This window comes from Numida meleagris, chromosome 5 (assembly GCF_002078875.1).
Source record: "Numida meleagris isolate 19003 breed g44 Domestic line chromosome 5, NumMel1.0, whole genome shotgun sequence".
Lineage (NCBI taxonomy): Eukaryota > Metazoa > Chordata > Aves > Galliformes > Numididae > Numida > Numida meleagris.
In genome coordinates this window covers 33,920,555-33,933,913 of record NC_034413.1, presented here as the reverse complement: position 1 = coordinate 33,933,913, position 13,359 = coordinate 33,920,555, and the positions used below count along the sequence as shown (strand labels likewise).

The window sequence follows — 13,359 nt, the reverse complement described above, 5'->3', positions numbered from 1 at the left end:
TTTTTTTTCTTTCCTTCCTCTCTTCTCGTTTTTCTTTTGGGCCTGTCCCCCCCTTGTCACGGACGCAGACCCTTAGACAATACCGTGACAGATGGACTGTTCGGTGGATTAAGAACTGGTTGGTTGGTCACAGCTAAAGAGCTGTGATCAATGGTTCTATGTCAGGGTGGAGGCCGGTCACGAGTGGTGTCCCCCAGGGCTCAGACTTGGGACCAGTGCTCTTCAGCATCTTTATCAGTGACACAGACGATGGAATCGAGTGCACCCTCAGCAAGTTTACAGATGACACCAAGCTGAGCAGTGCAGTCGATACATTGGAGGGAAGGGAAGCCATCCAGAGGGACCTGGACAGGCTGGACAAGTGGGCCCATGAGAACCTAATGAGGTTCAATAAGGCCAAGAGCAAGGTGCTGCACTTGGGCCAGGGCAATCCCAGGTATTTATACAAACTGGGGGAAGAACTCCTTGAGAGCAGCCTTGTGGAGAAGGACTTGGGTGTCCTGGTGGACAAGAAGCTGGACATGAACCAGCAGTGTGTGCTGGCAGCCCAGAAGGCCAACTATATCCTGGGCTGCATTAAAAAAAAACGGAGGCCAGCAGGGAGAGGGAGGTGATTGTCACCCTCTACTCGGCTCTTGTGAGGCCCCATCTGGAGTACTGCGTCCAGGCCTGGGGCCTCCAGCACAAGAAAGACGCAGAGCTCTTCGAACGAGTTCAGAGGAGGGCCACCACCAAGATGATCAGAGGGCTGGAGCACCTCTCCTATGAATCAAGGATGAGGGAACTGGGCTTGTTCAGCTTGGAGAAGAGAAGGCTCCGGGGAGACCTCATTGTGGCCTTCCAGTACTTGAAGGGAGCGTATAAACAGGAGGGGGATCGATTGTTTACGAAGGTGGATAGTGATAGGGCAAGGGGGAATGGTTTTAAACGGAGACAGAGGAGATTCAGATTAGATATTAGGAGGAAGTTTTTCACCCAGAGGGTGGTGACACACTGGAACAGGTTGCCCAAGGAGGTGTGGATGCCCCATCCCTGGAGACATTCAAGGCAAGGCTGGATGTGGCTCTGAGCAGCCTGGTCTAGTGGTTGGCAACCCTGCCCTCAGCAGGGGTGTTGGAACTAGATGATCTCTGAGGTTCTTTTTAACCCAGGCCATTCTATGATTCTATGATTAACCCAATCACACAGAGCAAAAAGGATCTACTATATTTATTTTCCCTGTTCCATACAATACAGACGTCTCAATAGGTAAGCTGCCAGTGTTTCTGTCTATCAGACCCTGATACATGCTTGTGAGAGGGGCTAGGATGGAGTAGAATTTAGGCTTATGGGAAGAGCTTGCAGGTTTCCAATTCTCCAGAATGTTTTGCTAAATTCTATGCAAAACAGAGTACTGCCAGACCTTCCTGAGAAGCACTACCCTGTCTTGTTCCACAAATCAGCCAGTAGGGTTACAAAATAAAATAAGCTCCGAATTGTTTTAGATTTTATGTTGTCTTTGAGCAATGCTTGATCACCACAGCTGTTTTCTTGTTACTTGGTGTCCTATTTTGGCTGGGATACAGTTAATTTTCTTCAGAGTAGTTGGTATGGTGCTGTGTTTTGAATTTAGGATGAGAATAATGTTAACAACACAGCGATGTTTAAGTTGTTGCTGAGCAGTACTGCACAGAGCCAAGGATGTTTCATTTTCTTAGTTTCTCACGCTATCCTGCCATCAAGGGTGCAGCAGGGCACAAGGAGTTGGGAGGAGACAGGACCAGGACAGCTGACCTAAATCATCCAAAGGGATATTCTGTAAAAAAACTGTAAAACTGAAGGGAGATGGCCAGAGGGGCTGCTGCTGCTCAGGAACTGGCATTGGTCAGTTAGTGCATTCAGTTGTTTTCTTTGGTTGGTTGGGTTTGTTTTTTTTGGTTTATTTTTGTTTTGCTTTTTTTTGTTTGTTTGGTTGGTTGGTTTGTTGATTTCCCTTTCTCATTAAACTCTCCTTATCCCAATATGTAAATTTTTGCACTTTTTTCTTTTCAAGTTCCCCTATCCTCTGGAAGGGGGGATAGCCATGCAGCCAAGCAGCCATGTGGTACTTGCCCGCCTGCTGGGTTAAACTGCAACACTCAGTTTTCTTTATGATTTTTTTTTTTTTTCTGGGTAAAGTTTCCAATTCATAGCAAGGGGGTGAAAAAACAAACGTGTCCCAAGCTGATGGGACTGCACATCAACTACTGTAAAACTGCATCATACAGAGGAAGCCACAGAAGAGGAATAATCTGATTCTGCAATACTCTAAGTCACTGTGCATGCTTGGAAAGCCTGAGACTGGGAAAGTCAACGATGACTGAAGGCCACATTCCTCCAAGTCCAGCACTAAGCTTGCAGCTGATGTGTTTTCTTAATATTGCTGTGCAGAATGCCACCAGAGACTTCCAACCAGACAACAATCAGCTGGGGTTGTACTTCTGTGCAGAACTGGATGTAATTCACAGAAAAACAGGAACATACACACCGCAAGTTCCCCACCTCTCAATCTGTGGCAGCAAATCTGAAGGCAGCTAATATAAATGCAATGCTGTACTATGGTAGAGGAGCCACCTCTGCAGGAGGAGGAACATACTTTCTACACACTTAAAAATAAATCCCCAATTTAGTAGTCAAAAACAGCAAGAACTACACCTCAAAGAAGGCTAAAATTCGTATTGGAAGTACCTTCACACATGCAGACTGAACTGGAGAAAACCAGTGATTGTTCTGGGTGCAAGAACATCAGACACACTCAAAGCAAAAGAGACATTCTCTTCTGTAGCGATCTGAATCAAAGGAAACATTTACCAGACCCAGACTTCTTGCTTGAGTACTTCCTCCAAGTACTGGTTTCATTTTTAGCAAAGTCTGTCTGATGAGGTGATTACACACCAGTCAGACTGCAGACTGACCTGTTGTGTGACCGGTGAGAGGATCTGGGGCAGCAGCTCACAGATCTTGCAGAGCTGGTTCTGTGGCACAGGCCAGTGTCCCAGGTTGGGGGAGAGCTTATATGAACAGCTGGGAGCTGCTGCTGTTTCAGACTTTCTGTTCTGGCGCCAGCGGCTGTGTTAAATATGAAACAGTTGAAAAGTATTCACTGAGAACCACTTACAGCAGCCTTTTTTTACATTTAACCAATTAAAAAAAAACCACAAGAATTGCAGCAGTATATATTTGGTTTTGGTTTAAAATGTATATTACAAATGGATTTATTTTAGCTGGTGTGAGACAAGTGGCAGAAAAAGGAGGATTGTTTGTTGTTTCGTTATCTTTAATAACAAATACTCTTTCAGATAAGTCCTCTTTTAAAACACTATCAAAGATTCGATTTCCTCTTTTGTCAGCCTGACAGATGTTACTTTGTAGCAAGGCTTCAGAGAAACCATATCACAAGTAGTATATAGGAAATTTATTATTTTTTTTAAAGTAAGTGTACCCAACCTAGAATACTGAAAATTATGTAGTGCGTTCATATACCAGGTAATGAAAAATGTACTGTTACATCTGATTTTTGTTTACTGTTGAAAAGCCACAACTGGAATATGACACATATTAGGACAGTTGCGCAATATTGGATACCACATGAAGACATTTCTTCAAGTTCTTACAGACATATCCATAGGTAACTCAGAGGAACACAATCCTTACTGAACTCTATTAGACCATCATCTGTAGCACTTAAACTTCAGAGAAAATCTGTCATCAGATTCTGAGCCTCTTCTGAACCTCTGGAACCATTTAAAATTGTTTTTCATCAGTGGCAACACAGGAACGCTCATCCCTTCTAACTTATTTTTTATTTTGTGTGTACCAATTTTAATACTGCTACAGTAGTATTTCTCTTTGTCTTACTAATAACTTATAGCATTGTTTTCCATTATAGGTAGCTTTAAACTGTATGAAAAAATTATCTGATAAGTTTAATGAGCATACAGCTTGAGCAGTTGCAAGAGAGAAGAGGAAAAGTTTGATGCTGTTGTGAAGTTATAAATTCTGTAAGTTTTCAATTTTAACTTCTTAGTGCCATTTTTAAACTCATAACCATTATAAGATATAAACAGATAAACAGATTTGTGCTAACATATAAATATTTTGCTTTTTGTCTGTTTTATGGTGATTTTTTTTTGTCTAATGAATCATTGCTACAGATAAATTATCACTTAAAAAACGTACTTGACCAAAAGCTTACCTGTATTACTTCCTACATTTTGAGAAATGGTTTCACTCTGTGCATTTTTTCTGTTAACTTTGTTCCACTTTTTCGCCAAAAACTTCAACCTTGGTAACAGAATAAATTTGTACAATCATTAATAACAAGAAAAAATACACTAAATTTTAATATTAAACTTTCTGTAAGCACAAAGCATATTAAGTATATTATTCGGTTAAGTAACAGTCCTTGTAGAAATGGAGAACAAATTTTTCAGTTTTGGTTTTTAGAATGATGACCTCGTAAAACCAAAGAATATCCTGAGTTGGAAGGGACCCACAAGGATCACTGAATCCAGCTCCTGGTTCCATGCAGCACCACCCAAAATTCAAACTGTATTTTTGAAAGCTTTGTTCTACAAGAATATTCTAAAGGCTCCAGAGTCACAGTACATGATTTACACTCAGTTTACATTAAATAACATTTCACTTGAAGTCTAGCAAGCCAACAGTTCACAAGAATTCCTGAGAGCTGACAGCGGTCTGTCATTATAAAATCCCAGAATTCTGGGTTCACTGACTCAAATGCCTTTTTTGTTATACTGCTAATTGAATGGATATAATTCATCACAGAGAGACAGCTAAATCCAGTCCACAGAATGCATGCATTCAACCAGGTAAAGACAAACGATAAAAGCAACCAGCAAATACTGCCAGAAAAGCCCCAGCTCTTCTATAAGCTATAGGCTATAGAAGAATGCTAAATTCACTGTTCCTGCCAGCAAAGCCAACGGTGTGCAGTGCACGGCTACTGCCAGCATCTTCCCAATGATAATCATGTCACATACCACTTTTCTGCAGTGCCAGGAAGACCTAATCTTAAGGACCTGGGGTGACAGCAGATAGTTTACAATAACCTTTCATTTCTTTTTATTATTTGTTTTTAACCCACTCATTTGTTTTCCCCAGTTTCTAAACACTGAAGAAATAGATTTTGAGAACACATAGCCATGTAAGCTTATGCAGATAGGAGGAAAAAAGAAAAAGAGTAAAAATAAAACAGTAACCCAGTCCCTCAAAATGGCTCACTGGGATAGCAAAAAAGGAACAGACATTGGAGCTTAACCACAACATTCTCTTTACAGTCTTAGGACACAGATGCTTTGAGTTGGATGATGGCAGATAACTTCCTTGGTTTGTATCCACTCAGAAGTGCTGGAAATGTTTGCCAGTTTTGGCACTGTTCTTCCACTCTAGCCCTAAACTCCACGGAGCTGTGAGGCCTCAGAGGGTTAGTTTGGAGGTCCCTATCCTTTCATACTGCTATCATTATAGCATCCATTTCAAAGACAACAGTCCAAAGACATCCTGCGCCAGCTCCTGAAAGTCCTAAACTTCATCAGAACAGTTTTTAGTAGACAAGGAGATTGCTCAGAAGTAACCACCTATTACATTTAAAACTTTTTTTTTCCAATAGATGGACTCAAGTGACATTAAGGGATAGTGTATCGTCCTAAGCACAGATATCAAAATCCACTCCGTAGTAAATAATGGTACATGATGGAGTCATGCTCAGTGAAATACTGAACTCAGAAGAAGAAAATCATCACTGACGGGACAGTAACATTACAATACAAGAGGCTACCCCGTACGTTCCAAATAACTAAGGGGAAAAATGAAAGGACGTCAGCTTGTAATTGTTGTCGAGTAATGTGCAAATATATTGCAACTGAGCATCTCTCAAGAGACAGAATCAGCTTTTACAAATCTTTGGTTTGGTACAAATTCAATTTAGCACTGGTTCTGAAATTGCAATTTCGCCAAAGTTACAGCTAACATGTCATGTCCTGGAGAAAGCTTTTGCTTAATATTCAGGTAGGACAAGCCACACCAACTATCCATTTATCTATGTCCGAGAAAGCAAATGTTTTGCTTTTACCTTGATACAGCAATGACCACCCTGACTGCGCATCTGAACTTGGTAAAAGGCCAGGAGCGGGAGGCAGAAAGTTGCAGGTCTGCAGGTGAGGGGTAGATTCCCATGCGTGCTATTAGAGAGAGAGTTGCTTGTTCACAGTCTTGAAATCCACCGAGAAGCAGCAAGAGGTATTTCTTCTGATAAACTAGAGCCTTTCTAAAGCTCTCTGCTCTTAGGTACTTCCTATATAATCTCTGTAACTGGAGGAAAAAAAAAGTAAAGCCATGAAGATTTAGCTATAGCAAGCCTAGAAAAGTTGATTGCATTTTCCAGCGAGGATTCACACAAATTGGTTGTGCATGGGTATCTGAACTCAATCACTTTGTAGAGAAGAGCAATGCAACTAGTGAGAGGACTAGAAACCAAGACATATGAGGAGCAGTTGAGGAAACTGGGGTTGTTCAGTTCAGAGGAGGCTGAGAGGAGATCTCATTACTCCCTACCACTATCTGAAAGGAGGTCACAGGGAGGAGGGAATCAGCCTCTCTTCTCAGGCGACAAGATATAGGACATGAGGAAATGGTCTAATTGTGCCAGCAGAGGTTTGTATTGGACATCAGGAAGAATTCCTTCCCAGAGAGGGTGGTTAAGTGTTGGATGGGCTGCCCAGGGAAATGCTTCATCCCTGGAAAGTTAAGAGATGTATGGAGGTGGCACTGAGGGACATGGATTAGTGACGGACTTGACAGATCATACTGATGGTGATTTTGAAGGTCTTTTCCAACAAAATGATTCTATGATTCTATCCCTAGAAATTGAGCTGCATGTTTCCTGGCTTCCCACTAACAGCAAGTTTTTATCATATTCATAATAAAGAGAATTCAAGCAGAATTGAGAATTCAAGTAAAATTGCTAAATTACTTGTTCTTACATGCAACAATTGTCACTTAGACAATGATCAAGAATGATACTACAAAGAACTGAACAATCCAGAGTTTTTATCATCTTGAGTTGGTAACTGTTCTCACAGTAAATCTCTACATCAAGCAAGCTATTGAAAGCAAACAAAGTGCCAAAGGTTTAAATGATGGATGTCTAACCTTTTGGATTGTCTGGGCCACAGGCAACTGCTCCACATCCCTCCTGTACTGGGGACCCCACGCTTCATCACAGTACTGCACCTTAGTAGGGTCTTAGTAGGGCCCCCACAAGGGCAGAGCAGGAGGGGGACAATCACCTCCCTAAACCTGCTGGCCACCCCTCTTTTGATGCAGCACAGGGTACTGGGCATTATTATTAGGTATTATTATTGGCAATGACCGCATCTTACTCACCAAGTGGCATGAGCGCACATCATGTGTAACACATGCAGATTTTTATCTGACTGAGTGCATGGCAGGTGCAAGAGATGGAGTGAGCCCTGCTCCGTGTCCCTCCCCTTCCACAGAGTTCCACTGTCACCCACATAGTCAACATTCAAGATACGTGCAATTGACTCATTAAAATTATCATGAAAAGTCCCATCATAATGCTAAATGTATATAGTCTTGCGGGACCACATTACATTCTGTTCCCAGCCACATGTGGTCCGTGGGCTGGACACACCTGGTTTAAATGATGTGCTAATGCCTCTAGCATTGACTGCTCCTGCAGTTCCAGACAGCCATTTGCTAAGCATCACTACTGCTTTACCTTAGGATTGAATGTTTCTACCACTGGTTTGTTTTCAGTTTCAGCAGTTGCTTTAGCCAGTTCGGATTCTGCCTGTTTCAGTGCATTCTGCAGAATGCTTCTCTCTCGCTGCCAAGCAGCTCTTTCCAGTTCTTGAGCAGGGTTGGTATCACCTGTAGATGTGATCTAGAAAAGAAACCAGTAACAACTGAGCCATGGTAGTTCCTGAACATTACTTCCCCAGTCAAACATCTCAAGTCAAATAACAACCTAACTTTAAGGACAAACTAAACAAAAACAACCACCATGACAGTCATCAGTGGCATTCAGGTGTTAAATGGCACAAAAGGAAACCAAAGTACTCAAGCAACCCTAGTTAAGAAGTATCAAATTAATCGTTAATCAGGTTATCCCCTCCCTAAGCATATGTCTGATCAGTTTTACAAGAAACCTCTTTATGGTAATAACAGAGAGGCTCCCCAACATATGGGAACAGAAACAAATCATCTGGCTTGCTTCCACATCCAGAAGCAGTAGAGAAACTGACACAGAAAGGTGTTTGTTTATATACATGCACAAAAACACCTTGTAAAGCATATACAGATGTAAACTCTAAGAAAATAACATTCAATTCTGAGAATACTTAGTTTTGTGGTAAATCATATCTTCCAGGAAACCAACAACTCCAGATGCAATTTTTACAGAAGTTCTGCCTTCATAACCCTCTTTATATCAATTTAATGGTCAACAGTTACATCAGTTTATAATGCAGCAGATCAGAACCAAGAGGAAAGATGTTTTTGAGATGGTTAGCATTTTATTCTTTGAAATAAAATCTATACATTAGAGGAGCCAGTACACACAGCCGACTCCAATTTCTCCTTGTAGCTTATTTTAGCACAGCTTTATTAGCACTTCGAACTTTTTCAGGAGTTATTTCTTAAGAATATTTTAATACACTAATATTTGCCATTTATATTTGTCTTTTACGAAGAGCATAATTTTACAAGCAAATAATCTTGTATAATGAAGGATAATATACCATAATTTCAGTATCTGCAAAGTGTACAGCAACAAAACTCCTAAGTCAATTAATGATTGGTATGTAGCCCTGTATTACCAATCCTTCTAAATAGTTCATGTTGAAGCTTTTTCTCAAGATGAAGAATTGCTGCTGGTAGTGCTGATTTGTCCTGTCAATTCTGTCAGTTTTGTGACAGACTCCCGATGTCCCTATTCTCCAACAACAGATCTATCAAAGAAATTGATCCCTGCAATGGACCTCCCTCCTTTCTGACTTTGCAACTTCGTTTACAATTTCAGAAAGCAAAGGCTTTTTGCTTCTCAGCATTTACAAAAAGAGCTTAAAACACAACAGAACACCAAAATGCCAAGAATTAACACAATTTTCTGTATTGTTTTAAAATTAGGTATTTCTTTCTTTCCAGGTTAAATTCTTGTCCCATGCTTATTATCTAATTCAGAAATAGCCTATACAAATTCAGATTTTTATACTAAAGTTAGATAAACTAATGCACTGGCATGGAAGTTATGTCGCTACAGTCAGTTGGATGAGAAAGAACAGCATCTTTAGAACAAGAGCAGAGATAATGACAAGGGATACAAAAAATGCTTCATGTAACTGTTATTAAAAATAGTTCAAACATCGAAACCATGTATTCTAAGACCTACACGTCTTATACTGAACTGGAGGGAAGCAGCACTGGTCTCTCCAGCAAGCATCCCAGTAAGGACTGTGGTCCTGCCACTTCAGACCTTTTGCAGACCTAAAGCTACAAAAGCTGAATTTGCAGGCAGTAACACGTATTGTCTGAGGAATCCTATCTGATACGCATCTATGCGCTTGACTGTTTATTGTCTTTTGTAAGCAGTTAGACACAGGGAGAGCTTGCACCATGCCTTGCCAGGTTTTCACCAGTCAAGCTTGTATTATGGAACACACGAGAACAGCAGAAGCTACAAAAGCCTGTTAATAGTCACAACTCTTTCTCAAAGCTGTTTTTTCCGGGGATCTTGCAAAAATGTGTAGGTCAAGCAGTGAGAGAATAGAGGGAAGATGAATTTAACAGAGCCAAAACTCTTGTTAAATCTGCTAAATCCAAAAAGGCCAAAAAGGCTACAATGCATTTGAAGATCTCTTAACTATAGAAAGACATATATGATAGTGCAAAGTTATCTCGTGAATAATATGAAATTTAAGAGCTATATCTTTTATGTGTTTTCTAACAATACACCTGAGTTCAGCCTTCAACAATCACTAAGTTGTATAAAAAAAAAATCTGTAATACTGCAACTATCAGACAAAACTTCTCTCATAAAATGACAAACCACTATTGTGCTTTTTGAAAACTGCTTGGCAATTTGCTGAAAAATAACTGTCTGGACGTATTCAGAAGAGGAAGCAACACTTTCCACAGTTTGATATCCTCAGATATATTACATATTTATTATATACCTAGGAAAAAAATTCCTTCAGAAGTAGACTCAGCAATGCAACAAAGACAAAGAGACATACATACTAAGACATACTAAGTATGTTGGTATAAAGATGGTGTGACTATAAGAGTTCCTGTCTTTTTTCTATCCTCAAGGCAAAAAAGACCAAACAAATTTCCTCAGAATGTTCAAACAAACCCCTACAACACACACACTCCCAACACTGCCACAACTTACATATGTACCAGAACCCAAAGAATACAGAATAATTTCCTGACAATGAACAAATAAATATATGCCGTTTTCCTCACCTGAGATGCAGGAGGAGACAATAAATCTGATTTTAGTTCCTTTAATGTCTGCAGTAAAGATGCTACAGCTTCATCATTTGATACATACCAGTCACTAACTGTTCTGTTAAAAAGAAATACTTTGTCAGTATCTGGTTGATTTGTAGTAATCCCATATTATAGTTAGCACACATTCTTCCTCCACACTGAAATATCTTCTTAAGTTTTGATGCTGCCCTCATTTACTACCTATCCGCACAATAAAATGAATACACATAAATCAGTAATTTCTATTAAATAGTGGAACTTCTAAATAGTGCTAAACAAGAATTTATCCAGAAATCTGTATTTTATACCAGTCCGAAATTCTACCATGCATATTCAGGCCGCAGCAAAATTTTACTAGCATTTTACTTTGCTGCCAACGAAACAAAAAATTACTGTGCTTGGCCACTCATTCCTGATGACAAACTCTTCCCTTCCATGCTCATTGGACCCCCCATTCCAAACCTGCAGCTGTCTTGATAAAACTATTTTTTTTGATTGCTCTCCAATCAGATCACTGCAGTCAGCAAACTAACAAAAAACTCTTTCCAACTCCAGGTTTTTTCTTTTTGGAGTTGTTCTTTTTATGAAAGGTTACTTCACAGATCTGCTTCACAAACAGGCACAAAAGCTTTTAACAGGAATGGCTGCTGTGGGATGACAACCTTCTAAATGTCTGCTAGCACCATGAAATCATGATTTCACACCAGGTAGGTCTTGTAAGCAGAGGACGTGATATATGACCTATGTCCTTCAGCTGATAGCTCTCAGCCATGATCTGCACAAGTTCAGAAGCTGTATAGAGAGAAAACTACTGTTTTATAAACAGTATTTACGCTACTCACTCATCTACAGTTTTACACATTAACTCAATGAGATGTGCAGCTACAAAAAACAACTGTTGTCTTATCTTCTTCAGCTGTTGCTGCTGCAAGTTGGATTTTTCAGTTTCTTTTGTCATCGGCTGTTTGACATTTTGATCTTTGTTTAAAGTACACAACTGTTCTCGTTGACTGCTTGGAGATGGAAGACTTCTTTCTGTTTCCTCTAAGACTGCCAGGATTTCCTGCATCTCGTTAATTCTTTGTTCATCCCTCTGGCATTGCAGTTCCAAGTTTGGCTATTTGAACAGAATAAGTAGTAATAAATTGCCACTTGTACATACACACATACACATACATATCAATGCGTACATAGATATAGCTATGCAGACCAGATATAAAAGCACCACACCAATCTAATATATCCATATCTCAGTGTTTCTTAAGCCATAAACTACCTATAGGGGAAGACTTATACCACTGCCCTCCAGGGCTACCAGGAAGCCATTTAACAACTATAGAGCGGGCATTTTCTCCATCCACTTCCTGACTTCATGACTGACAAGTCTTCAGAGAGTCTACAAAGCCTCCCTCTTCCTCTAATGAAAGTGAAGGAGCTGAGAAACAAGGGAGAAACTTAGTTTGATTCCCTACTGTGTTTAAACCACACTCAAGGTCTTCTCCATTTGCTAACAAGAGACAACCTCTAGCACAGACTTAAACCCAGAAAACAGCTACATTTGAAAAATGCAGGCAGCTGGTTTAAGGCATTTTTCAGAACACTTTATTACAGGGAAGGGAAACATTTTAATTAAAGTACACTACCCACTGGGTTGATTCCCATTTTGTGGCTAATTCAACCTAAGGGAAGACTCAGACATTCTTACAAGTCTCTCCTGATCTTTATGCCAGTCCTTCACTTTCTCTATTTCTGTTTGTTGCTGCTGCCTTTGCTTTCTCTCCTCTGTCTTATTTTTATCTTGCATTGTTTTGAAGTGCAACTGCAATTGTTCCCAGTTAGCTTTCTGCTTTGCCTCTCTTCCCTTCTGGGCTTCCAGGGAATGGATTACCTCTTGCTTTTGACTCTGAAGAGACTCCAGTGTCACTCGGAGTTTGTTAATGATCTCTTTCTCCATCTGTGTTTCTACACAGCACATCTGTACTTCAGCCTCCAGATGCCTTTTGGAACAAAATGCCTTCTGGTGTGTTTTCTCAATAATAGCAGCTAGCTCTGTCTTTTGGGATCTCTCTTCTTTCAGCTGGGCTTGGAGCTCTTGGATAAAGGCCTGTTCCAGCAACAACTCCCTGCGCAGACAAGAAGCATCCTCCTTAGCTTGCATGCTCAACTGTTCTGTCAAAACACGTTCATGAGTCAAAGAATTCAAGAGCTCCAATGAATGATTTCTCTCAGCATCCAAGTTTTTCTGTAGTTCCAACACCTTGTTATGTTCTTGAGACAATAATGCTTCACAGCGGGAATATTCTATCCGAAGTTCCTTGCGAAGATTATCATTTATTATTTGTTCATGCTCTAAGGATACAGACAGCTTGCTATTCTGCACCGTCTGCAATTCCAAGGCAGCCTGTAAATCCTGCTCAATAGGAGAAACACATATTAATATTCTAGCATAAGCACTCATTTGTGGGGTTCTCTGGCACTCAGTAATTGTCAAAATTCTGTTTTATTCAAGGAGAAATTCAAGATTGAGCTAGAATAGTTCAAGTATTAAAAAAATTAATTTAAAAATACAAGTTTAATTTTCTAATTATGAGTGCCAGAGGCATGCTCATTACAGTCATGATACCAATTAACAAAACCAAGGGTCTTAATATTAAAATATCTTGTGGTACATTATTTTTTCTTCAATCATTAAGATCCTCATTGAGAAATCAATATTTTTTTAACATCATCCAATCACCTTAAATGATATCTGATTAAAAAACACCAAAAAACAGTCATCTAAGCAGTAAGACTATTTGTAAA

The 13,359-nt window shown here is 40.0% G+C and overlaps 1 protein-coding gene across 10 annotated transcripts in view; it reads right to left on the bottom strand.

The window, feature by feature from the left end:
* Positions 1–13,359, bottom strand: part of PCNT (pericentrin) — a 115,345-nt gene that overhangs the window by 12,436 nt on the left and 89,550 nt on the right. For all 10 annotated transcript variants that reach the window (XM_021398732.1, XM_021398734.1, XM_021398733.1 and 7 more), the window contains 7 exons: positions 12,446–12,967; positions 11,400–11,674; positions 10,531–10,633; positions 7,784–7,948; positions 6,113–6,351; positions 4,214–4,302; positions 2,934–3,087 (listed from right to left, as the gene is read on the bottom strand). In XM_021398732.1, the coding sequence (XP_021254407.1) occupies positions 2,934–3,087; positions 4,214–4,302; positions 6,113–6,351; positions 7,784–7,948; positions 10,531–10,633; positions 11,400–11,674; positions 12,446–12,967 (1,547 nt within the window). The remainder of the gene's footprint in view (positions 1–2,933; positions 3,088–4,213; positions 4,303–6,112; positions 6,352–7,783; positions 7,949–10,530; positions 10,634–11,399; positions 11,675–12,445; positions 12,968–13,359) is intronic.